General features: G+C 49.8%; 2 protein-coding genes across 2 annotated transcripts in view; one reads left to right on the top strand and one right to left on the bottom strand.

Annotated features, from left to right (window-relative positions):
* Nucleotides 1-2,629, bottom strand: part of LOC109032644 (uncharacterized) — a 131,932-nt gene extending 129,303 nt beyond the window's left edge. Inside the window, exons 1-2 of the mRNA XM_072301268.1 lie at nucleotides 1,970-2,629; nucleotides 73-138 (exon numbers count right to left, since the gene is read on the bottom strand). Coding sequence (XP_072157369.1) covers nucleotides 73-138; nucleotides 1,970-2,053 — 150 coding nt within the window. The 5' untranslated portion in view covers nucleotides 2,054-2,629. The remainder of the gene's footprint in view (nucleotides 1-72; nucleotides 139-1,969) is intronic.
* Nucleotides 1-26,713, top strand: part of Klp3A (kinesin-like protein 3A) — a gene marked incomplete in the record, with an annotated part of 479,268 nt that overhangs the window by 240,574 nt on the left and 211,981 nt on the right.

Below are 26,713 nucleotides of genomic sequence, written 5' to 3' on the forward strand. Positions count from 1 at the left end.
TTATCTCTTGCTTTATTGAACCCAAATATTCTATGAAAACGAAAAATTATCATTTATTTCATTCATACTCACCGTTTTCTTTATTTCGGGTGGTTTCTTGGATGGTTCCTTCTCTAGCACCAAGGGCATGAGGTGAACCTTTAAAACACATCAAAATACATCTTTTAATTATTAATTTTAAAAAATAACGTCAAAAAAGGACTGTACAAAAATAACACTTTAAAGAACTATAAAACATTAATTAAAATAGCTATAACAAATAACCGTTTTTATTGCAATAAAAAATTGTTTAAAAGTTTTTTTTCTTAAAAAAAAACCAATTAAACTGATTCCTAGTTTCAGGGAGAATAAAGATATTTTAGATCAGTCAATAAAACTGTGTAAATTATTTTAACTATCCTCTATGAAGTAGCATATAGTTTTATAGTAATACTTTTTAGTAATTATAGTTAATCAAAAGTTCAATTTTAATCCTTTTATGGAACAGGGTTTTTAAATTGGAAAAAAGGAAGTCTAAAGAAATTCAATTAAAGAATAATTTTACCTTTTCACTTTGATTATCAGTAATATCATTATCATCATTAATATAAACTTCGAAGGATTCAGACTTTCAGCGATTCTACCTTTTTCTATTTCACTCGAGAGGTTGCCAGATTGTGCGATAAATGTGAATATTTTACATGGATTTGAATCGGGAAGAGTGTTAAAAAAACAACTTATCTGGCAACAGTATAGAGTCCGGGAGGGACGAGAGGCTGCCTTCCTGGGAAAACCCATGATTTCGCTGGAAATGTCATTAAAACAATTGATTCCGTTTGAAGCATCAATTGTATACTAGGGGAAAGCGATTTTACAATAATAATTGTAAATGGACACAGATGCTACAGAGAGAGAAAAAGGGAAGGAAAAGGAAATGAAATGAGGATACTATTATGCAATCAGAGAGACTAAAACAAAAACATCAGAGAAATTTATATGCGATGGAAGTATAAAAAAAAAAAACACGAGTGGGCTCATTGCGATTCGGAACTCGAACTTTACTATCGTTGAGCAGTTTTTAGACCCCTACGCCGCCGATAATCTTCTTAAGAGGTAAAGACGAACTTTTGCTACTTCAGCAAGTCAAATCGCGGAAGGAGATCCATGGATTGTCTTTTTCCACTACCCGATGGGATGACGTTCCAGTCAAATGCGCTTTTGAAGAGATGATCGATCCCTATCATCGCTTCATCTCCACACATCTATTCATGTGCAAATGGTGGCACGCTCCGGCAACAAGGTTCTGTGACGAAATCATTTTTGCCTCCAGAGTCTCCAAAATGTATACATCTTAGTGATCAAATGTCCAATCACTGAGAAAAATAGCTCGCGGAGCGAGCCGAATGTCACTCGCGTAGCGAGTGATCTGGGGTCCAGGGACTTCAAAAAAATAATTTTGTTTCTTTATTCATCAAAACCCAAAATTATTTCATTCTAAAAGTAAAGTATACCTTATATCGTAATTTTTTAGGGGAAAAAATGAAAATTAACACCGATAGGAGGGTAAAAATAGGGTCGCGAAGCGGCCCATTGATGGCGCGGAGCGCCTTCAGGGGGTTGGGCCGCGTAGCGGCCAGGGGGCGTAGCCCCCTAGTATAAGAATAATTGCTATGAAAAAATAAAAAGAAGGAGGGTATAACTACCGTCCTCTGAAAAAGGAACGAATCCTTGTCAAAAACCTGCATTCTTCAATCTAAAAAAGTCTTCTAAAATGGAGACAAAATATTTAAACTGAAAAGAATTTTTGAAAATAAATATAAATTATGAAATCACAAAACATATTAAAAATTACAGAATGAAAAATGAGTTTGAAATGAAAATTTTTGACTTGTATTGATAAACCTAATCTGAGGTATGATTAACTAATGAAAGAACCAAAATTAAATAAATAAAAAAATAAATTATGATCAGTTATTGTATTTACACTTACATTTGAAGAGTCGGAGATATCTTCCTGAAAGGTTGACAGAAAAGCCGCCACAAACGGTAGTATGATGCACAGGACGATATTCATGGTTGTTATGTGTACCTAGAACAACTGATTACTGTATTCGAAGCGAAGTCCACGCAGAGTTTCTCACTCTTATCAGTCACTGATAATGATTCTGCAACTCGATGAAACATCCTGCAGATAATAAAATGAACTGCGTATAATTTATATCAAACATGACAGTGTATATTTTTAAAGATTGACGTGTCAATGGCTGGAGTCAGTCCTAACATATAACTCGTTTCCGGTGGAAGGCTGGGCTTCGTAGAAATTAGAAGTCGATGCAACACGCGATAAGTTTCCAAGAAGTCCGAGACAATATTTTTTCTTTTTTTTTACTCAAGTATTTTGATAGCATCGATTCTTATAGTTGCTAAATGAGTTCGATCCACGCCTGGAGTTTTTTCGTGTGTGAGTATGTTCTGGCCTTAACAGATGCTAATTTATGTAATTTAAGGCTGCTTCTGCTTTCTTGAGCAATAAATGGAGAGAGAACATTACTAGTGCTACTGTCTCAAAGTTTAAAACCCACTTTTGGCACTTGGCACCAGGAAACGCTGGTTGTCCTCTTTGAGTCAGTGGGTTTTCTGCCTCAGAAGAATGATAAATGGACGGAGTTAAACAGAAAGGAACCAAGCCGCATCGGGATCGAACCGAGAAAAAGAGGTTTAAAGCTTGGCTCCTGCATAAGACTCAATGTAAAAGATAAACTTCAAGTTCAATTTCTGCAAAATTCGCTCCAACAAAAACTTTGAATTTTTGGCGATAGATAGTAGAGTAGTGGTCGAGTTCAAAACCACTCATAACTCAATTTTTTCCAAAGTGTGGGTTGGTTCCTTTCTGCTTAACTCAGTCCAAATCATTGACCCATTATCGGAAGTGATTTTATCAATTAGTTTAGTAAAAAAAGGGGTTCCCAGTTTTAAACTTGAAGATAAATAATTTACTGATTCAATATCCCTTCTTAGTAATTATTTTCTTCCAACACATCTTGGAGATTGATTTCTTTCTAGAATTTGTTTCATATGCTGACTAACCAAGTCCTGCCTTCAGAAAGGAGATAGGGAGTAGCGTTTTGGAGGTGATTGGATAAAATATGTTTTTTCATCTTAAGGTTCCTAAAAAAATTATTTGATTAAGTAGAAACAATTTCAAAGCTGTAGCGACATTTCATTGGGGGAAAAATGTGATTTCTCAATTTTTAAATTTCCCTGTTGGTTATTGCAAGGTCTCTACTTCACCACTTACAATGATCTGCTCAAAAATTGTTTTGGGTTACATCACCCCTGAAGCATCACTTGGGGGAAGGGGGAGGGGGTGTCATCCACTTGATTTTAAAAGAGGAAAAAAAATAAGAAACATCCTACTTCATGTGCACAACAGCCGTTATTTCTTTGAGAGGCAACTGAAACTGTTTCCTTGTGTGCTGTTCAAGGGGGCAGTTGGTCATGTTCAATAGTTGAACAATGACATTTCCACACTTTATCTGCGGATAGTTTTTAGTGTTCATCTTCACTTAACAATAAAAGGAAATAATGACAAAGATACGTACTCTACCTTGGGGAAACGATGTTCGCGTACAATTCTAGGATTTGAATCGCTTGCTCGACTGATCCTCCTGGGAAAAAAATACTCTTTACTTACAGGCGGAAAAGTTAGTACTTTAAGTTCAGTAACTTCTCAATCACCTCCAAAACGCTACTCCCTATCTCCTTTCTGAAGGCAAAACGGTGAGTTTTCAGCTACGTACCATTTTTCCGAAGTTGAGGATTGATTTTTCTTTTTCTTAATACACAGCCATCTTATGCTTCCTCCAATGTTTCTCGGTTTTGCTTACAATGAGCTGAAAAACTTCCTCGGTGGAAAGCGGAATCCGAATGATTCGGAAGTACAGAGCGCTGTCAATGACGGATTCCGGTGCCAAAGACAAGAGCCAGCCTCTACGCGGAAGGCATCAAGAAGCTGCAATATTGACACCAGAAATGTCAAAACAGAGGCGGAGACTACGTCAAAAAGTAAGGTAAGGTCTACTCAATAAAAACCTTCAAATTTCTTTTTGATATGATGCTCAGCGGCGAAAACCCAAGTCTGAAATAATCGACTCTCCGCGCATCCAGACTCCGAAGGTGGGCGCGCGGCGACAGGAAGTTGTCGCAGTAAAATTAAGTTTCCTCGCGAACCCCTCGACCAATTTTCAAAAACTTGAGCTTCTTTTAAAGCTTAGAGTATGCCTTATAAGAGCTTTTTTACCGATTTGATTTATCTCTTTCCGTTTGGAAGATAAGAGGTAGGGAACCACATTAGATGACCCTCGTAAATGGACATCGGATGTTTTCGCATACTTGTGAGGATACTATTGAGTAGACCTTACCTTACTTTTTGACGTAGTCTCCGCCTCTGTTTTGACATTTCTGGTGTCAATATTGCAGCTTCTTGATGCCTTCCGCGTAGAAGCTGGCTCTTGTCTTGGCACCGGAATCCGTCATTGACAGCGCTCTGTACTTCCGAATCATTCGGATTCCGCTTTCCACCGAGGAAGTTTTTCAGCTCAGAGAAAAGACGAAAGTCACATGATCCTGAATCGTAAGAGTACGGAAGATGGAGGGAAATTTTCTTATGCAAAGCAACTGATTCGGAAGTGTAGAGGGCTTGTCAATGACTGCCCTGGTAAAAATGGCAAGTGTTAGGTCAGTGAATTTTCCACTGAGGTCAGTGCAATTTGCTCTGAGGTCAGTTCAGTTTTCTCTGACGTAAGTGTTAAAGCACTTACCCAAGAAGTCAGCACTGAGGTAAGAGGCACTGACGTCGGGAGAAAGACTTACCTAAGTGCAGAGATGTCTCTGAGGTAAGCGGGACTGAGGTCAGGACTTGGTTCAGAGGGTAAGTCTCTGACATCAATCTTAATCGAACCGCACTCACTCCCAAAAAGTAGAGATGGCTCCCCCTTCCCCCACCCTATTTCATTTTCGTGGGGGAATATTTCCTCGGGACACGGGGACCACAAACTTTATCTTTCAGAGAGGCATATTTTGTAGAAGGTGGGATTTTCTAAGAGGGAAGGAAAACTAGTTTAAGTAGCCACACTCTTGAATAATTTGTTTTACCCTCTTCGTTTAAGATGGCACTTAAATAATTAAAACACAACAAAAAATGAGATCGATAAAAATATTATCACCGCTAAAATATGTATTTAGATATATTTATTTAAGCATTATTATTTTTTTATAAAAAAAAATAGTTTTAAATTTGGTTTTAATTTTTTTCAGTTTTAACTGTTTTTAAAATGTTTCAGTCTCAATTTTTTTTAAAATTTTCCTACTTTATTTTCAATTCTTTTCTAACTTTTTTACTCCTTTACTTTCAATTTTTGTATCTGCTAATTTATATTTTTTGTATAATTTCAACTTTCATTATTTTTTTTGCATCATTAGCTTTAATTTTGAATTTTAGTGCGATCCATTTTTTTTTCAAAGAAACGTAACTTACAAAACTTCATTTACATGTTGATTGATTAAAAAAGAATAATAGAAAAATTAAGTATCGGATTCACATTCAAAGACAAAATCATCATTTGCTGGCAAAATTACCCCAATGGGGGCCCTGAAATGGTAAAATTACGCCCCTAACACGTACACGCGCAGGTAGTGTAGTGGTTCAATCGCTAGGACGATCACCGAAGTTAAGTTACGTCGGGCGTAGTTAGTACTTAGATTGGAGACCGCATGGGAACGAGCGATGTCCCCTGAAGATTGTGATACTTGCTTGGGATTGAAAACTCACAGCAGCCCTCCCTGATCGTCAAATAGTGACTTAACGTACCTGGCAGATCGGTAATTAACGAAATTTTTGCCTGTACAGTATTTCTGGGAGTTTCCACTCCGCTTACGTCTGAGACACTTAGGTCAGTGCCACTTACATCAGAGGCACTTGCCTTTGGAACAGACCTAACACTGAGGTAGCAGATCAGCGCCCGGCAGCACTGACATCAGTGCTTAGGTCTGTTCCAAAGGCAAGTGCTACTGATCTGAGCACTTGCCATTTTTACCAGGGTGGTTTCGGTCCCAAGACAAGAGCCAGCTTCTACGCGGAGGGCATCATGAAGCTGCAATATTGATACCAGAAATGTCAAAACAGAGGCAGGGACTTCGTCAAAAAGTAAGGTAAGGTCTACTTAATAAAAACCTTCAAATTTCTTTTTGATATGATGCTTAGCGGCGAACACCCAAGTCTGAAATAATCGACTCTCCGCGCATCCAGACTCCGAAGGTGGGCGCGCGGCGACAGGAAGTTGTCGCAGTAAAATTAAGTTTCCTCGCGAACCCCTCGACCAATTTTCAAAAACTTGAGCTTCTTTTAAAGCTTAGAGTATGCCTTATAAGAGCTTTTTTACCGATTTGATTTATCTCTTTCCATTTGGAAGATAAGAGGTAGGGAACCTCATTGGATGACCCTTTAAATTCTGTGAAAACGGTACATGATAGCCCATGATTTTTGTTTAACAACCTGTATAAGTAATCGAAACTTTCCCAATCTTTTTTCAATTTTTAAGTTGCTAAATGAGTTCAATCCACGCCTGGAGTTTTTTCGTGTGTGAGTATGTTCTGGCCTTAACAGATGCTAATTTATGTAATTTAAGGCTGCTTCTGCTTTCTTGAGCAATAAATGGAGAGAGAACATTACTAGTGCTACTGTCTCAAAGTTTAAAACCCACTTTTGGCACTTGGCACCAGGAAACGCTGGTTGTCCTCTTTGAGTCAGTGGGTTTTCTGCCTCAGAAGAATGATAAATCATTGACCCATTATCGGAAGTGATTTTATCAATTAGTTTAGTAAAAAAAGGGGTTCCCAGTTTTAAACTTGAAGATAAATAATTTACTGATTCAATATCCCTTCTTAGTAATCATTTTCTTCCAACACATCTTGGAGATTGATTTCTTTCTAGAATTTGTTTCATATGCTGACTAAGCAAAACCGAGAAACATTGGAGGAAGTATAAGATGGCTGTGTTTTAAGAAAAAGAAAAATCAATCCTCAACTTCGGAAAAATGGTACGAAAAATGGCTCCCTGATTGTTTTCTGTCTCTCTCGCACACATACGCGGGCTCTCTGGCTGATTTCTGTCTCTCTCGCACAAATTAGCGGGCTCCCTGGCTGTTTTCTGTCACTCTCGCACACCGCGGCGTCACGCCAGGCGATTTTCTTTCTCTCTCGCACACATTAGCGGGCTGCCTGGATGTTTTCTGTCTCACTCGCACTCATTAACAGGCTCCCTGGCTGTTTAAGGTCTCTCTCGCACTCATTTGCAAGCTCCCTGGCTGTTTTCTGTCTCTCTCCCACACATTCGCGGGCTCCCTGGTTGGTTTCTCCCTCTCGCACACCCCGGCGTCTCGCCAGGCGAATTTCTTTCTCTCTCGAACACAATAGCAGGCTCCCTGGATGCTTTCTGTCTCTCTCGCACACATACGCGGGCTCTCTGGCTGATTTCTGTCTCTCTCGCACACATTAGGGAGCTCCCTGGGTGTTTTCTGTCTCTCTCGCACAGAGTAGCGGGGACCGATTGCGTGCGAGAGAGACAAAAAATCGCCCAGGTAGCAAGCGTATAAGTGCGAGAGAGATAGAAAATCGCCTTGCACGACGCGATTGTGTGCGAAAGAGACAGAGAATCGCCCAGGTAGGAAGCCAATGAGTGCGAGAGAAACAACAAATAGCCAGGCGGGACTTGGGTGGTTTTTCCGTCAAAGCAGCATCGCGTTCCCCCGCGACCCTCCGAGAGTGGTTGCACCATCGGTTGCCCCGTTCAAGGGCACCAAGTGCGAGAGAGACAGAAAATCGCCAAGGGAGCAAGCGTATAAGTGCGAGAGAGATAGAAAATCGCTTTGCACGGCGCGATTGTGTGCGAGAGAGACGGAAAATCGCCCAGGTAGCAAGCGTATAAGTGCGAGAGAGACAGCAAATAGCCAGGCGGGACTTGGGTGGTTTTTCCGTCAAACCAGCATCGCGTTCCCCCGCGACCCTCTTAGAGTGGTTGCACCCTCGGTTGCCCCGTTGAAGGGCACCAACTGCGAGAGAGACAGCAAATCGCCAAGGTAGCAAGCGTATAAGTGCGAGAGAGATAGAAATTCGCTTCGCACATCGCGATTGTGTGCGAGAGAGACAGAAAATCGCCAAGGTAGCAAGCGTATGAGTGCGAAGGAGATAGAAAATCGCCTTGCACGACGCGATTGTGTGCGAGAGAGACAGAAAATAGCCAGGCCGCTCGCTAAAGTGTGCGAGAGAGACAGAAAATCACCCAGGTAGGAAGCGTATAAGTGCGAGAGAGACAGCAAATAGCCAGGCGGGACTTGGGTGGTTTTTCCGTCAAAGCAGCATCGCGTTCCCCCGCGACCCTCCGAGAGTGGTTGCACCCTCGGTCGCTCCGTTCAAGGGCACCAAGTGCGAGAGAGACAGAAAATCGCCCAGGTTGCAAGCGTAAAAGTGCAAGAGAGATAGAAAATCGCCTTGCACGACGCGATTGTGTGCGAGAGAGACAGAAAATCGCCCAGATAGCAAACGTATAAGTGCGAGAGAGACAGCAAATAGCCAGGCGGGACTTGGGTGGTTTTTCCGTCAAACCAGCATCGCGTTCCCCCGCGACCCTCCGAGAGTGGTTGCACCCTCGGTTGCCCCGATCAAGGGCACCGAGTGTGAGAGAGACAGCAAATCGCCAAGGTAGCAAGCGTTTAAGTGCGAGAGAGATAGAAAATCGCCTTGCACGACGCGATTGTGTGCGAGAGAGACAGAAAATAGCCAGGCGGCTCGCTAAAGTGTGCGAGAGAGACAGAAAATCGCCCAGGTAGGAAGCGTATAAGTGCGAGAAAGACAGCAAATAGCCAGGCGGGACTTGGGTGGTTTTTCCGTCAAAGCAGCATCGCGTTCCCCCGCGACCCTTTGAGAGTGGTTGCGACCTCGGTTGCCCCGTTTAAGGGCACCAAGTGCGAGATAGACAGAAAATCGCCCAGGTAGCAACCGTATAAGTGCGAGAGAGATAGAAAATCGCTTTGCACGGCGCGATTGTGTGCGAAAGAGACAGAAAAAGTGGTTGCACCCTCGGTTGCCCCGATGAAGGGCACCAAGTGCGAGAGAGGCAGAAAATCGCCCAGGTAGCAAGCGTATAAGTGCAAGAGAGATAGAAAATCGCCTTGCACGACGCGACTGTGTGCGAGAGAGACAGAAAATAGCCAGGCGGCTCGCTTAAGTGTGCGAGAATGACGGAAAATCGCCCAGGTAGGAAGCGAATAAGTGCGAGAGAGACAGCAAATTGCCAAGCGGGACATGGGTGGTTTTTCCGTCAAAGCAGCATCGCGTTCCCCCGCGACCCTCCGAGAGTGGTTGCACCCTCGGTTGCCACATTCAAGGCACCAAGTGCGAGAGAGGCAGAAAATCGCCCAGGTAGGAAGCCTATAAGTGCGAGAGTGACAGCAAATAGCCAGGCGGGACTTGGGTGGTTTTTCCGTCAAAGCAGCATCGCGTTCCCCCGCGACCCTCCGAGAGTGGTTATACCCTCGGTTGCCACATTCAAGGCACCAAGTGCGAGAGAGGCAGAAAATCGCCCAGGTAGCAAGCGTTTAAGTGCAAGAGAGATACAAAATCGCCTTGCACGACGCGATTGTGTGCGAGAGAGACAGAAAATAGCCAGGCGGCTCGCTAAAGTGTGCGAGAGAGACAGAAAATCGCCCAGGTAGGAAGCATATAAGTGCGAGAGAGACAGCAAATAGCCAAGCGGAACTTGGGTGGTTTTTCCGTCAAAGCAGCCTCGCGTTCCCCCGCGACCCTCCGAGAGTGGTTGCACCCTCGGTTGCCCCGTTCAAGGGCACCAAGTGCGAGAGAGACAGAAAATCGCCCAGGTAGCAAGCGTATAAGTGCGAGAGAGACAGCAAATCGCCAGGCGGGACTTGGGTGGTTTTTCCGTCAAACCAGCATCGCGTTCCCCCGCGACCCTCCGAGAGTGGTTGCACCCTCGGTTGCCCCGTTGAAGGGCACCAAGTGCGAGACAAACAGCAAATCGCCGAGGTAGCAAGCGTATAAGTGCGAGAGAGAAAGAAAATCGCTTTGCACGTCGCGATTGTGTGCGAGAGAGACAGAAAATCGCCCAGGTAGGAAGCCTATAAGTGCGACAGAGACAGCAAATAGCCAGGCGAGACTTGGGTGGTTTTTCCGTCACAGCAGCATCGCGTTCCCCCGCGACCCACCGAGAGTGGTTGCACCCTCGGTTGCCCCGTTGAAGGGCACCAAGTGCGAGACAGACAGAAAATCGCCAAGGGAGCAAGCGTATAAGTGCGAGAGAGATTGAAAATCGCTTTGCACGGCGCGATTGTGTGCGAGAGAGACGGAAAATCGCCCAGGTAGCAAGCGTATAAGTGCGAGAGTGACAGCAAATAGCCAGGCGGGACTTGGGTGGTTTTTCCGTCAAACCAGCATCGCGTTCCCCCGCGACCCTCTTAGAGTGGTTGCACCCTCGGTTGCCCCGTTGAAGGGCACCAAGTGCGAGAGAGACAGCAAATCGCCAAGGTAGCAAGCGTATAAGTGCGAGAGAGATAGAAATTCGCTTCGCACATCGCGATTGTGTGCGAAAGAGACAGAAAATCGCCAAGGTAGCAAGCGTATGAGTGCGAAGGAGATAGAAAATCGCCTTGCACGACGCGATTGTGTGCGAGAGAGACAGAAAATAGCCAGGCCGCTCGCTAAAGTGTGCGAGAGAGACAGAAAATCACCCAGGTAGGAAGCGTATAAGTGCGAGAGAGACAGCAAATAGCCAGGCGGGACTTGGGTGGTTTTTCCGTCAAAGCAGCATCGCGTTCCCCCGCGACCCTCCGAGAGTGGTTGCACCCTCGGTCGCTCCGTTCAAGGGCACCAAGTGCGAGAGAGACAGAAAATCGCCCAGGTTGCAAGCGTAAAAGTGCAAGAGAGATAGAAAATCGCCTTGCACGACGCGATTGTGTGCGAGAGAGACAGAAAATCGCCCAGATAGCAAACGTATAAGTGCGAGAGAGACAGCAAATAGCCAGGCGGGACTTGGGTGGTTTTTCCGTCAAACCAGCATCGCGTTCCCCCGCGACCCTCCGAGAGTGGTTGCACCCTCGGTTGCCCCGATCAAGGGCACCGAGTGTGAGAGAGACAGCAAATCGCCAAGGTAGCAAGCGTTTAAGTGCGAGAGAGATAGAAAATCGCCTTGCACGACGCGATTGTGTGCGAGAGAGACAGAAAATAGCCAGGCGTCTCGCTAAAGTGTGCGAGAGAGACAGAAAATCGCCCAGGTAGGAAGCGTATAAGTGCGAGAAAGACAGCAAATAGCCAGGCGGGACTTGGGTGGTTTTTCCGTCAAAGCAGCATCGCGTTCCCCCGCGACCCTTTGAGAGTGGTTGCGACCTCGGTTGCCCCGTTTAAGGGCACCAAGTGCGAGATAGACAGAAAATCGCCCAGGTAGCAACCGTATAAGTGCGAGAGAGATAGAAAATCGCTTTGCACGGCGCGATTGTGTGCGAAAGAGACAGAAAAAGTGGTTGCACCCTCGGTTGCCCCGATGAAGGGCACCAAGTGCGAGAGAGACAGAAAATCGCCCAGGTAGCAAGCGTTTAAGTGCGAGAGAGATAGAAAATCGCCTTGCAAGACGCGATTGTGTTCGAGAGAGACAGAAAATTGGCAGGCGGCTCGCCAAAGTGTGCGAGAGCGACAGAATATCGCCCGGGTAGGAAGCGTATAAGTGCGAGAGAGACAGCAAATAGCCAGGCGGGACTTGGGTGGTTTTTCCCTCGAAGCAGCATCGCGTTCCCCCGCGACCCTCCGAGAGTGGTTGCACCCTCGGTTGCCCCGTTGAAGAGCACCAAGTGCGAGAGAGACAGAAAATCGCCCAGGTAGCAAGCTTATAAGTGCGAGAGAGATAGAAAATCGCTTTGCACGTCGCGATTGTGTGCGAGAGAGACAGAAAATCGCCCAGGTAGGAAGCCTATAAGTGCGAGAGTGACAGCAAATAGCCAGGCGGGACTTGGGTGGTTTTTCCGTCAAAGCAGCATCGCGTTCCCCCGCGACCCTCCGAGAGTGGTTGCACCCTCGGTTGCCCCGATCAAGGGCACCAAGTGCGAGAGAGGCAGAAAATCGCCCAGGTAGCAAGCGTTTTAGTGCAAGAGAGATAGAAAATCGCCTTGCACGACGCGATTGTGTGCGAGAGAGACAGAAAATAGCCAGGCGGCTCGCTAAAGTGTGCGAGAGAGACAAAAAATAGCCAGGCGGCTCGCTAAAGTGTGCGAGAGAGACAGAAATTCGCCCAGGTAGGAAGCGAATAAGTGCGAGAGAGACAGCAAATAGCCAAGCGGGACTTGGTTGGTTTTTCCGTCAAAGCAGCATCGCGTTCCCCCGCGACCCACCGAGAGTGGTTGCACCCTCGGTTGCCCCGTTCAAGGGCACCAAGTGCGAGAGAGACAGAAAATCACCCAGGTAGCAAGCGTAAAAGTGCGAGAGAGACAGCGTAAAGCCAGGCGGGACTTGGGTGGTCTTTCCGTCAAAGCAGCATCGCGTTCCCCCGCGACCCTCCGAGAGTGGTTATACCCTCGGTTGCTCCGTTCAAGGGCACCAAGTGCGAGAGAGACAGAAAATCGACCAGGTAGCAAGCGTAAAAGTGCAAGAGAGATAGAAAATCGCCTTGCACGACGCGATTGTGCGCGAAAGAGACAGAAAATAGACAGGCGGCTCGCTAAAGTGTGCGAGAGAGACAGAAAATCGCCCAGGTAGGAAGCATATAAGTGCGAGAGAGACAGCAAATAGCCAAGCGGAACTTGGGTGGTTTTTCCGTCAAAGCAGCCTCGCGTTCCCCCGCGAGCCTCCGAGAGTGGTTGCACCCTCGGTTGCCCCGTTCAAGGGCACCAAGTGCGAGAGAGACAGAAAATCGCCCAGGTAGCAAGCGTATAAGTGCGAGAGAGACAGCAAATCGCCAGGCGGGACTTGGGTGGTTTTTCCGTCAAACCAGCATCGCGTTCCCCCGCGACCCTCCGAGAGTGGTTGCACCCTCGGTTGCCCCGTTGAAGGGCACCAAGTGCGAGACAGACAGCAAATCGCCGAGGTAGCAAGCGTATAAGTGCGAGAGAGATAGAAAATCGCTTTGCACGTCGCGATTGTGTGCGAGAGAGACAAAAAATCGCCCAGGTAGGAAGCCTATAAGTGCGACAGAGACAGCAAATAGCCAGGCGAGACTTGGGTGGTTTTTCCGTCACAGCAGCATCGCGTTCCCCCGCGACCCACCGAGAGTGGTTGCACCCTCGGTTGCCCCGTTGAAGGGCACCAAGTGCGAGACAGACAGCAAATCGCCGAGGTAGCAAGCGTATAAGTGCGAGAGAGATAGAAAATCGCTTTGCACGTCGCGATTGTGTGCGAGAGCGACAGAAAATCGCCCGGGTAGGAAGCGTATAAGTGCGAGAGAGACAGCAAATAACCAGGCGGGACTTGGGTGGTTTTTCCCTCGAAGCAGCATCGCGTTCCCCCGCGACCCTCCGAGAGTGGTTGCACCCTCGGTTGCCCCGTTGAAGAGCACCAAGTGCGAGATCTGAAAATCGCCCAGGTAGCAAGCTTATAAGTGCGAGAGAGATAGAAAATCGCTTTGCACGTCGCGATTGTGTGCGAGAGAGACAGAAAATCGCCCAGGTAGGAAGCCTATAAGTGCGAGAGCGACAGCAAATAGCCAGGCGGGACTTGGGTGGTTTTTCCGTCAAAGCAGCATCGCGTTCCCCCGCGACCCTCCGAGAGTGGTTGCACCCTCGGTTGCCCCGATCAAGGGCACCAAGTGCGAGAGAGACAGAAAATCGCCACGGTAGCAAGCGTATAAGTGCGAGAGAGATAGAAAATCGCCTTGCACAACGAGATTGTGTGCGAGAGAGACAAAAAATAGCCAGGCGGCTCGGTAAAGTGTGCGAGAAAGACAGAAAATCGCGCAGGTAGTAAGCCTATTAGTGCGACAGAGACAGCAGATAGCCAGGCGGGACTTGGGTGTTACTTCCGTCCAAACAGCATCGCGTTCCCCCGCGACCCTCCGAGAGTGGTTGCACCATCGGTTGCCACATTCAAGGCACGAAGTGCGAGAGAGACAAAAAATAGCCCGGCGGCTCGCTAAAGTGTGCGAGAGAGACATAAAATCTTCCAGGTAGGAAGCGTATAAGTGCGAGAGAGACAGCAAATAGCCAAGCGGAACTTGGGTGGTTTTTCCGTCAAAGCAGCATCGCGTTTCCCCACGACCCTCCGAGAGTGGTTGCACCCTCGGTTGCCCCGTTCAAGGGCACCAAGTGCGAGAGAGACAGAAAATCGCCCAGGTAGCAAGCGTATAAGTGCGAGAGTGATAGAAAATCGCTTTGCACGTCGCGATTGTGTGCGAGAGAGACAGAAAATTGCCCAAGTAGGAAGCCTATAAGTGCGACAGAGACAGCAAATAGCCAGGCGAGACTTGGGCGGTTTTTCCGTCACAGCAGCATCGCGTTCCCCCGCGACCCTCCGAGAGTGGTTGCACCCTCGGTTGCCCCGTTCAAGGGCACCAAGTGCGAGAGAGACAGAAAATCGCCCAGGTAGCAAGCGTTTAAGTGCGAGAGAGATAGAAAATCGCCTTGCAAGACGCGATTGTGTTCGAGAGAGACAGAAAATTGGCAGGCGGCTCGCCAGAGTGTGCGAGAGCGAAAGAAAATCGCCCTGGTAGGAAGCGTATAAGTGCGAGAGAGACAGCAAATAGCCAGGCGGGACTTGGGTGGTTTTTCCCTCGAAGCTGCATAGCGTTCCCCCGCGACCCTCCGACAGTGGTTGCACCCTCAGTTGCCCCGTTGAAGAGCACCAAGTGCGAGAGAGACAGAAAATCGCCCAGGTAGCAAGCTTATAAGTGCGAGAGAGATAGAAGATCGCTTTGCACGTCGCGATTGTGTGCGAGGGAGTCAGAAAATCGCCAAGGTAGGAAGCCTATAAGTGCGAGAGAGACAGCAAATAGCCAGGCGGGACTTGGGTGGTTTTTCCGTCATAGCAGCATCGCGTTCCCCCGCGACCCTGCGACAGTGGTTGCACCCTCGGTTGCCACATTCAAGGCACCAAGTGCGAGAGAGGCAGAAAATCGCCCAGGTAGCAAGCGTATAAGTGCAAGAGAGATAGAAAATCGCCTTGCACGACGCGACTGTGTGCGAGAGAGACAGAAAATAGCCAGGCGGCTCGCTTAAGTGTGCGAGAATGACGGAAAATCGCCCAGGTAGGAAGCGAATAAGTGCGAGAGAGACAGCAAATTGCCAAGCGGGACATGGGTGGTTTTTCCGTCAAAGCAGCATCGCGTTCCCCCGCGACCCTCCGAGAGTGGTTGCACCCTCGGTTGCCACATTCAAGGCACCAAGTGCGAGAGAGGCAGAAAATCGCCCAGGTAGGAAGCCTATAAGTGCGAGAGTGACAGCAAATAGCCAGGCGGGACTTGGGTGGTTTTTCCGTCAAAGCAGCATCGCGTTCCCCCGCGACCCTCCGAGAGTGGTTATACCCTCGGTTGCCACATTCAAGGCACCAAGTGCGAGAGAGGCAGAAAATCGCCCAGGTAGCAAGCGTTTAAGTGCAAGAGAGATACAAAATCGCCTTGCACGACGCGATTGTGTGCGAGAGAGACAGAAAATAGCCAGGCGGCTCGCTAAAGTGTGCGAGAGAGACAGAAAATCGCCCAGGTAGGAAGCATATAAGTGCGAGAGAGACAGCAAATAGCCAAGCGGAACTTGGGTGGTTTTTCCGTCAAAGCAGCCTCGCGTTCCCCCGCGACCCTCCGAGAGTGGTTGCACCCTCGGTTGCCCCGTTCAAGGGCACCAAGTGCGAGAGAGACAGAAAATCGCCCAGGTAGCAAGCGTATAAGTGCGAGAGAGACAGCAAATCGCCAGGCGGGACTTGGGTGGTTTTTCCGTCAAACCAGCATCGCGTTCCCCCGCGACCCTCCGAGAGTGGTTGCACCCTCGGTTGCCCCGTTGAAGGGCACCAAGTGCGAGACAGACAGCAAATCGCCGAGGTAGCAAGCGTATAAGTGCGAGAGAGATAGAAAATCGCTTTGCACGTCGCGATTGTGTGCGAGAGAGACAGAAAATCGCCCAGGTAGGAAGCCTATAAGTGCGACAGAGACAGCAAATAGCCAGGCGAGACTTGGGTGGTTTTTCCGTCACAGCAGCATCGCGTTCCCCCGCGACCCTCCGAGAGTGGTTGCACCCTCGGTTGCCCCGTTGAAGAGCACCAAGTGCGAGATCTGAAAATCGCCCAGGTAGCAAGCTTATAAGTGCGAGAGAGATAGAAAATCGCTTTGCACGTCGCGATTGTGTGCGAGAGAGACAGAAAATCGCCCAGGTAGGAAGCCTATAAGTGCGAGAGCGACAGCAAATAGCCAGGCGGGACTTGGGTGGTTTTTCCGTCAAAGCAGCATCGCGTTCCCCCGCGACCCTCCGAGAGTGGTTGCACCCTCGGTTGCCCCGATCAAGGGCACCAAGTGCGAGAGAGACAGAAAATCGCCACGGTAGCAAGCGTATAAGTGCGAGAGAGATAGAAAATCGCCTTGCACAACGAGATTGTGTGCGAGAGAGACAAAAAATAGCCAGGCGGCTCGGTAAAGTGTGCGAGAGAGACAGAAAATCGCGCAGGTAGTAAGCCTATTAGTGCGACAGAGACAGCAGATTGCCAGGCGGGACTTGGGTGTTACTTCCGTCCAAACAGCATCGCGTTCCCCCGCGACCCTCCGAGAGTGGTTGCACCATCGGTTGCCACATTCAAGGCACGAAGTGCGAGAGAGACAGAAAATCGCCGGGCGGCTCGCTAAAAAGTGCGAGAGAGACAGAAAATCGCACAGGTAGGGAGCGTATAAGTGCAAGAGAGACAGCAGATAGCCAGGCGGGACTTGGGTGTTTTTTCCGTCCAAACAGCATCGCGTTCCCCCGCGACCCTCCGAGAGTGGTTGCACCCTCGGTTGCCCCGTTCAAGGGCACCAAGTGCGAGAGAGACAGAAAATCGCCCAGGTTGCAAGCGTATAAGTGCGAGAGAGATAGAAAATCGCCTTGCACGACGCGATTGTGTGCGAGAGAGACAGAAAATAGCCAGGCGGCTCGGTAAAGTGTGCGCGAGAGACAGAAAATCGCGCAGGTAGTAAGCCTATGAGTGCAACAGAGACAGCAGATAGCCAGGCGGGACTTGGGTGGTTTTTCCGTCAAAACAGCATCGCGTTCCCCCGCGACCCTCCGAGAGTGGTTGCACCCTCGGTTGCCCCGTTGAAGGGCACCAAGTGCGAGAGAGACAGCAAATCGCCAAGGTAGCAAGCGTATAAGTGCGAGAGAGATAGAAAATCGCTTTGCACGTCGCGATTGTGTGCGAGAGAGACAGAAAATCGCCCAGGTAGGAAGCCTATAAGTGCGACAGAGACAGCAAAAAGCCAGGCGAGACTTGGGTGGTTTTTCCGTCAAAGCAGCATCGCGTTCCCCCGCGACCCTCCGAGAGTGGTTGCACCCTCGGTTGCCCCGTTCAAGGGCACCAAGTGCAAGAGAGACAGAAAATCGCCCAGGTAGCAAGCGTTTAAGTGCGAGAGAGATAGAAAATCGCCTTGCAAGACGCGATTGTGTTCGAGAGAGACAGAAAATTGGCAGGCGGCTCGCCAGAGTGTGCGAGAGCGACAGAAAATCGCCCGGGTAGGAAGCGTACGAGGTCTGTTAGATTAGAAACCGGATTTTGGTCATAACTAACCCACAATGCGTCCGAATTAGGTTTTCTTGAGCTTTCCTGATAGCTGGAAATATACTTAAGAACGCTACGTTCACAGATTTTGTTTATTTTGATCAGTGTTTATTCTGTGTCATCTTGAATACGAGTAAGTCAGGTGCGTTTTGCGATTTTCATCATGCTATCACTGATAGAGCAAAAATTCAACATTAAATTTTGTTTGAAACTTGGTATACCTAGTACCGAAACTTTTGGTATATGCTAAGTAAAGTTTACCATGATCATTGTATGAGATGTTCCCACTGTTTTGAATGGGATAAACGATTCAAAACTGGTCAGGAGTTCGTCAAAGATGGGGAGCATGGGAATCGACCCTCAACGGCAACTGACATTTGTCACGTGGAAGAAGTGCAGGCAAAAGTGCTCGAAAATGGTCGTTTCGAGCTTGTTGAACAGAGTAATATTTCTGAAGGCTCTGTATATACAATTTTGATAGAATTTGTAGACATGCATCGAGTTTTAGGTACACTTGCCCCTTGATTGTTGTCGATTGAACGAAAATCCAATCAAATGTCAATTTCCCTTTAGCTGCTTGAACGTTCTAACAATGATCCTACATTTTTGGATAGGATAATTTTCGGTGACAATACTTTAGTGTACGGCTACGATATGGAGACGAAACTCCAATCGTCCTTGTGGGTTGAAAAATGTAGTGCAAGACCGAAAAAAGAGAGACAAGTTCGGTCAAACATAAAAATCGCAAAACACCCTTGAGGTTGCCTTACTTCAAGCCACATACCAACGAAGCTAATTAGGATTTTTCAAATTTGTGAACGTAGTGTTCTTAAATATATTTTCAGCTATCAGAAAAGCTCAAAAAAACGTAATTTGGACGCATAATGGGCTAGTTATGACCAAAATCCGGTTTCTAATCTAACAGACCTCGTATAAGTGCGAGAGAGACAGCAAATAGCCAGGCGGGACTTGGGTGGTTTTTCCCTCGAAGCAGCATCGCGATCCCCCGCGACCCTCCGAGAGTGGTTGCACCCTCGGTTGCCCCGTTGAAGAGCACCAAGTGCGAGAGAGACAGAAAATCGCCCAGGTAGCAAGCGTATAAGTGCAAGAGAGATAGAAAATCGCCTTGCACGACGCGATTGTGTGCGAGAGAGACAAAAAATAGCCCGGCGGCTCGCTAAAGTGTGCGAGAGAGACATAAAATCTTCCAGGTAGGAAGCGTATAAGTGCGAGAGAGACAGCAAATAGCCAAGCGGAACTTGGGTGGTTTTTCCGTCAAAGCAGCATCGCGTTTCCCCACGACCCTCCGAGAGTGGTTGCACCCTCGGTTGCCCCGTTCAAGGGCACCAAGTGCGAGAGAGACAGAAAATCGCCCAGGTAGCACGCGTATAAGTGCGAGAGTGATAGAAAATCGCTTTGCACGTCGCGATTGTGTGCGAGAGAGACAGAAAATTGCCCAGGTAGGAAGCCTATAAGTGCGACAGAGACAGCAAATAGCCAGGCGAGACTTGGGCGGTTTTTCCGTCACAGCAGCATCGCGTTCCCCCGCGACCCTCCGAGAGTGGTTGCACCCTCGGTTGCCCCGTTCAAGGGCACCAAGTGCGAGAGAGACAGAAAATCGCCCAGGTAGCAAGCGTTTAAGTGCGAGAGAGATAGAAAATCGCCTTGCAAGACGCGATTGTGTTTGAGAGAGACAGAAAATTGGCAGGCGGCTCGCCAGAGTGTGCGAGAGCGAAAGAAAATCGCCCTGGTAGGAAGCGTATAAGTGCGAGAGAGACAGCAAATAGCCAGGCGGGACTTGGGTGGTTTTTCCCTCGAAGCAGCATAGCGTTCCCCCGCGACCCTCCGACAGTGGTTGCACCCTCAGTTGCCCCGTTGAAGAGCACCAAGTGCGAGAGAGACAGAAAATCGCCCAGGTAGCAAGCTTATAAGTGCGAGAGAGATAGAAAATCGCTTTGCACGTCGCGATTGTGTGCGAGAGAGTCAGAAAATCGCCAAGGTAGGAAGCCTATAAGTGCGAGAGAGACAGCAAATAGCCAGGCGGGACTTGGGTGGTTTTTCCGTCATAGCAGCATCGCGTTCCCCCGCGACCCTGCGACAGTGGTTGCACCCTCGGTTGCCACATTCAAGGCACCAAGTGCGAGAGAGGCAGAAAATCGCCCAGGTAGCAAGCGTATAAGTGCAAGAGAGATAGAAAATCGCCTTGCACGACGCGACTGTGTGCGAGAGAGACAGAAAATAGCCAGGCGGCTCGCTTAAGTGTGCGAGAATGACGGAAAATCGCCCAGGTAGGAAGCGAATAAGTGCGAGAGAGACAGCAAATTGCCAAGCGGGACATGGGTGGTTTTTCCGTCAAAGCAGCATCGCGTTCCCCCGCGACCCTCCGAGAGTGGTTGCACCCTCGGTTGCCACATTCAAGGCACCAAGTGCGAGAGAGGCAGAAAATCGCCCAGGTAGGAAGCCTATAAGTGCGAGAGTGACAGCAAATAGCCAGGCGGGACTTGGGTGGTTTTTCCGTCAAAGCAGCATCGCGTTCCCCCGCGACCCTCCGAGAGTGGTTGCACCCTCGGTTGCCACATTCAAGGCACCAAGTGCGAGAGAGGCAGAAAATCGCCCAGGTAGCAAGCGTTTAAGTGCAAGAGAGATAGAAAATCGCCTTGCACGACGCGATTGTGTGCGAGAGAGACAGAAAATAGCCAGGCGGCTCGCTAAAGTGTGCGAGAGAGACAGAAAATCGCCCAGGTAGGAAGCATATAAGTGCGAGAGAGACAGCAAAAAGCCAAGCGGAACTTGGGTGGTTTATCCGTCAAAGCAGCCTCGCGTTCCCCCGCGACCCTCCGAGAGTTGTTGCAACCTCGGTTGCCCCGTTCAAGGGCACCAAGTGCGAGAGAGACAGAAAATCGCCCAGGTAGCAAGCGTACAAGTGCGAGAGAGACAGCAAATCGCCAGGCGGGACTTGGGTGGTTTTTCCGTCAAACCAGCATCGCGTTCCCCCGCGACCCTCCGAGAGTGGTTGCACCCTCGGTTGCCCCGTTGAAGAGCACCAAGTGCGAGACAGACAGCAAATCGCCAAGGAAACAAGCGTATAAGTGCGAGAGAGATAGAAAATCGCTTTGCACGTCGCGATTGTGTGCGAGAGAGACAGAAAATCGCCCTGGTAGGAAGCCTATAAGTGCGAGAGAGACAGCAAATAGCCAGGCGAGACTTCGGTGGTTTTTCCGTCACAGCAGCATCGCGTTCCCCCGCGACCCACCGAGAGTGGTTGCACCCTCGGTTGCCCCGTTCAAGGGCACCAAGTGCGAGAGAGACAGAAAATTGCCCAGGTAGCAAGCGTTTAAATGCGAGAGCGATAGAAAATCGCCTTGCAAGACACGATTGTGTTCGAGAGAGACGGAAAATTGGCAGGCGGCTCGCCAGAGTGTGCGAGAGCGACAGAAAATCGCCCGGGTAGGAAGCGTATAAGTGCGAGAGAGACAGCAAATAACCAGGCGGGACTTGGGTGGTTTTTCCGTCAAAACAGCATCGCGTTCCCCCGCGACCCTCCGAGAGTGGTTGCACCCTCGGTTGCCCCGTTGAAGGGCACCAAGTGCGAGAGAGACAGCAAATCGCAAAGGTAGCAAGCGTATAAGTGCGAGAGAGATAGAAAATCGCTTTGCACGTCGCGATTGTGTGCGAGAGAGACAGAAAATCGCCCAGGTAGGAAGCCTATAAGTGCGACAGAGACAGCAAAAAGCCAGGCGAGACTTGGGTGGTTTTTCCGTCAAAGCAGCATCGCGTTCCCCCGTGACCCTCCGAGAGTGGTTGCACCCTCGGTTGCCCCGTTCAAGGGCACCAAGTGCAAGAGAGACAGAAAATCGCCCAGGTAGCAAGCGTTTAAGTGCGAGAGAGATAGAAAATCGCCTTGCAAGACGCGATTGTGTTCGAGAGAGACAGAAAATTGGCAGGCGGCTCGCCAGAGTGTGCGAAAGCGACAGAAAATCGCCCGGGTAGGAAGCGTATAAGTGCGAGAGAGACAGCAAATAGCCAGGCGGGACTTGGGTGGTTTTTCCCTCGAAGCAGCATCGCGATCCCCCGCGACCCTCCGAGAGTGGTTGCACCCTCGGTTGCCCCGTTGAAGAGCACCAAGTGCGAGAGAGACAGAAAATCGCCCAGGTAGCAAGCGTATAAGTGCAAGAGAGATAGAAAATCGCCTTGCACGACGCGATTGTGTGCGAGAGAGACAAAAAATAGCCCGGCGGCTCGCTAAAGTGTGCGAGAGAGACATAAAATCTTCCAGGTAGGAAGCGTATAAGTGCGAGAGAGACAGCAAATAGCCAAGCGGAACTTGGGTGGTTTTTCCGGCAAAGCAGCATCGCGTTTCCCCACGACCCTCCGAGAGTGGTTGCACCCTCGGTTGCCCCGTTCAAGGGCACCAAGTGCGAGAGAGACAGAAAATCGCCCAGGTAGCAAGCGTATAAGTGCGAGAGTGATAGATAATCGCTTTGCACGTCGCGATTGTGTGCGAGAGAGACAGAAAATTGCCCAGGTAGGAAGCCTATAAGTGCGACAGAGACAGCAAATAGCCAGGCGAGACTTGGGCGGTTTTTCCGTCACAGCAGCATCGCGTTCCCCCGCGACCCTCCGAGAGTGGTTGCACCCTCGGTTGCCCCGTTCAAGGCACCAAGTGCGAGAGAGACAGAAAATCGCCCAGGTAGCAAGCGTTTAAGTGCGAGAGAGATAGAAAATCGCCTTGCAAGACGCGATTGTGTTCGAGAGAGACAGAAAATTGGCAGGCGGCTCGCCAGAGTGTGCGAGAGCGACAGAAAATCGCCCGGGTAGGAAGCGTATAAGTGCGAGAGAGACAGCAAATAGCCAGGCGGGACTTGGGTGGTTTTTCCCTCGAAGCAGCATCGCGATCCCCCGCGACCCTCCGAGAGTGGTTGCACCCTCGGTTGCCCCGTTGAAGAGCACCAAGTGCGAGAGAGACAGAAAATCGCCCAGGTAGCAAGCGTATAAGTGCAAGAGAGATAGAAAATCGCCTTGCACGACGCGATTGTGTGCGAGAGAGACAAAAAATAGCCCGGCGGCTCGCTAAAGTGTGCGAGAGAGACATAAAATCTTCCAGGTAGGAAGCGTATAAGTGCGAGAGAGACAGCAAATAGCCAAGCGGAACTTGGGTGGTTTTTCCGTCAAAGCAGCATCGCGTTTCCCCACGACCCTCCGAGAGTGGTTGCACCCTCGGTTGCCCCGTTCAAGGGCACCAAGTGCGAGAGAGACAGAAAATCGCCCAGGTAGCAAGCGTATAAGTGCGAGAGTGATAGAAAATCGCTTTGCACGTCGCGATTGTGTGCGAGAGAGACAGAAAATTGCCCAGGTAGGAAGCCTATAAGTGCGAGAGAGACAGCAAATAGCCAGGCGGGACTTGGGTGGTTTTTCCCTCGAAGCAGCATAGCGCTCCCCCGCGACCCTCCGACAGTGGTTGCACCCTCAGTTGCCCCGTTGAAGAGCACCAAGTGCGAGAGAGTCAGAAAATCGCCAAGGTAGGAAGCCTATAAGTGCGAGAGAGACAGCAAATAGCCAGGCGGGACTTGGGTGGTTTTTCCGTCATAGCAGCATCGCGTTCCCCCGCGACCCTGCGACAGTGGTTGCACCCTCGGTTGCCACATTCAAGGCACCAAGTGCGAGAGAGGCAGAAAATCGCCCAGGTAGCAAGCGTATAAGTGCAAGAGAGATAGAAAATCGCCTTGCACGACGCGACTGTGTGCGAGAGAGACAGAAAATAGCCAGGCGGCTCGCTTAAGTGTGCGAGAGAGACGGAAAATCGCCCAGGTAGGAAGCGAATAAGTGCGAGAGAGACAGCAAATTGCCAAGCGGGACATGGGTGGTTTTTCCGTCAAAGCAGCATCGCGTTCCCCCGCGACCCTCCGAGAGTGGTTGCACCCTCGGTTGCCACATTCAAGGCACCAAGTGCGAGAGAGGCAGAAAATCGCCCAGGTAGGAAGCCTATAAGTGCGAGAGTGACAGCAAATAGCCAGGCGGGACTTGGGTGGTTTTTCCGTCAAAGCAGCATCGCGTTCCCCCGCGACCCTCCGAGAGTGGTTGCACCCTCGGTTGCCACATTCAAGGCACCAAGTGCGAGAGAGGCAGAAAATCGCCCAGGTAGCAAGCGTTTAAGTGCAAGAGAGATAGAAAATCGCCTTGCACGACGCGATTGTGTGCTAGAGAGACAGAAAATAGCCAGGCGGCTCGCTAAAGTGTGCGAGAGAGACAGAAAATCGCCCAGGTAGGAAGCATATAAGTGCGAGAGAGACAGCAAAAAGCCAAGCGGAACTTGGGTGGTTTATCCGTCAAAGCAGCCTCGCGTTCCCCCGCGACCCTCCGAGAGTTGTTGCAACCTCGGTTGCCCCGTTCAAGGGCACCAAGTGCGAGAGAGACAGAAAATCGCCCAGGTAGCAAGCGTACAAGTGCGAGAGAGACAGCAAATCGCCAGGCGGGACTTGGGTGGTTTTTCCGTCAAACCAGCATCGCGTTCCCCCGCGACCCTCCGAGAGTGGTTGCACCCTCGGTTGCCCCGTTGAAGAGCACCAAGTGCGAGACAGACAGCAAATCGCCAAGGAAACAAGCGTATAAGTGCGAGAGAGATAGAAAATCGCTTTGCACGTCGCGATTGTGTGCGAGAGAGACAGAAAATAGCCAGGCGGCTCGCTAAAGTGTGCGAGAGAGACAGAAAATCGCCCAGGTAGGAAGCGTGTAAGTGCGAGAGAGACAGCAAGTAGCCAAGCGGAACTTGGGTGGTTTTTCCGTCAAAGCAGCATCGCGTTCCCCCGCGACCCTCTGAGAGTGGTTGCACCATCGGTTGCCCCGTTCAAGGGCACCAAGTGCGAGAGGGACAGAAAATCGCCCAGGGAGCAAGCGTATAAGTGCGAGAGAGATAGAAAATCGCTTTGCACGGCGCGATTGTGTGCGAGAGAGAATGAAAATCGCCCGGGTAGGAAGCGTATAAGTGCGAGAGAGACAGCAAATAGCCAGGCGGGACTTGGGTGGTTTTTCCGTCAAAGCAGCATCGCGTTCCCCCGCGACCCACCGAGAGTGGTTGCACCCTCGGTTGCCCCGTTGAAGGGCACCAAGTGCGAGAGAGACAGCAAATCGCCAAGGTAGCAAGCGTATAAGTGCGAGAGAGATAGAAAATCGATTTGCACGTCGCGATTGTGTGCGAGAGAAACAGAAAATCGCCCAGGTAGGAATTGTATAAGTGCGAGAGAGACAGCAAATAGCCAGGCGGGACTTGGGTGGTTTTTCCGTCAAAGCAGCATCGCGTTCCCCCGCGACCCTCCGAGAGTGGTTGCACCCTCGGATGCCCCGTTCAAGGGCACCAAGTGCGAGAGAGACAGAAAATCGCCCAGGTAGCAAGCGTATAAGTGCGAGAAAGATAGAAAATCGCCTTGCACGACGCGATTGTGTGCGAGAGAGACAGAAAATAGCCAGGCGGCTCGGTAAAGTGTGCGAGAAAGACAGAAAATCGCGCAGGTAGTAAGCCTATGAGTGCGACAGAGACAGCAGATAGCCAGGCGGGACTTGGGTGTTTTTTCCGTCCAAACAGCATCGCGTTCTCCCGCGACCCTCCGAGAGTGGTTGCACCATCGGTTGCCACATTCAAGGCACCAAGTGCGAGAGAGACAGAAAATCGCCGACGGCTCGCTAAAGTGTGCGAGAGAGACAGAAAATCGCACAGGTAGGAAGCGTATAAGTGCGAGAGAGACAGCAGATAGCCAGGCGGGACTTGGGTGTTTTATCCGTCCAAGCAGCATCGCGTTCCCCCGCGACCCTCCGAGAGTGGTTGCAGCCTCGGTTGCCCCGTTCAAGGGCACCAAGTGCGAGAGAGACAGAAAATCGCCCAGGTTGCAAGCGTATAAGTGCGAGAAGGATAGAAAATCGCCTTGCACGACGCGATTGTGTGCGAGAGAGACAGAAAATAGCCAGGCGGCTCGGTAAAGTGTGCGCGAGAGACAGAAAATCGCGCAGGTAGTAAGCCTATGAGTGCAACAGAGACAGCAGATAGCCAGGCGGGACTTGGGTGGTTTTTCCGTCAAAGCAGCATCGCGTTCCCCCGCGACCCTCCGAGAGTGGTTGCACCCTCGGTTGCCCCGTTCAAGGGCACCAAGTGCAAGAGAGACAGAAAATCGCCCAGGTAGCAAGCGTTTAAGTGCGAGAGAGATAGAAAATCGCCTTGCAAGACGCGATTGTGTTCGAGAGAGACAGAAAATTGGCAGGCGGCTCGCCAGAGTGTGCGAGAGCGACAGAAAATCGCCCGGGTAGGAAGCGTATAAGTGCGAGAGAGACAGCAAATAGCCAGGCGGGACTTGGGTGGTTTTTCCCTCGAAGCAGCATCGCGTTCCCCCGCGACCCTCCGAGAGTGGTTGCACCCTCGGTTGCCCCATTCAAGGGCACCAAGTGCGAGAGAGACAGAAAATCGCCCAGGTAGCAAGCGTATAAGTGCGAGAGAGACAGCAGATCGCCAGGCGGGACTTGGGTGGTTTTTCCGTCAATCCAGCATCGCGTTCCCCCGCGACCCTCCGAGAGTGGTTGCACCCTCGGTTGCCCCGTTGAAGGGCACCAAGTGCGAGACAGACGGCAAATCGCCAAGGTAGCAAGCGTATAAGTGCGAGAGAGATAGAAAATCGCTTTGCACGTCGCGATTGTGTGCGAGAGAGACAGAAAATTGCCCAGGTAGGAAGCCTATAAGTGCGAGAGAGACAGCAAATAGCCAGGCGGGACTTGGGTGGTTTTTCCGTCAAAGCAGCATCGCGTTCCCCCGCGACCCTGCGACAGTGGTTGCACCCTCGGTTGCCCCGTTCAAGGGCACCAAGTGCGAGAGAGACAGAAAATCGCCCAGGTAGCAAGCGTTTAAGTGCGAGAGAGATAGAAAATCGCCTTGCAAGACGCGATTGTGTTCGAGAGAGACAGAAAATTGGCAGGC

The sequence above is a fragment of the Bemisia tabaci genome, chromosome 6 (assembly GCF_918797505.1).
Source record: "Bemisia tabaci chromosome 6, PGI_BMITA_v3".
In the NCBI taxonomy this organism is placed as follows: domain Eukaryota; kingdom Metazoa; phylum Arthropoda; class Insecta; order Hemiptera; family Aleyrodidae; genus Bemisia; species Bemisia tabaci.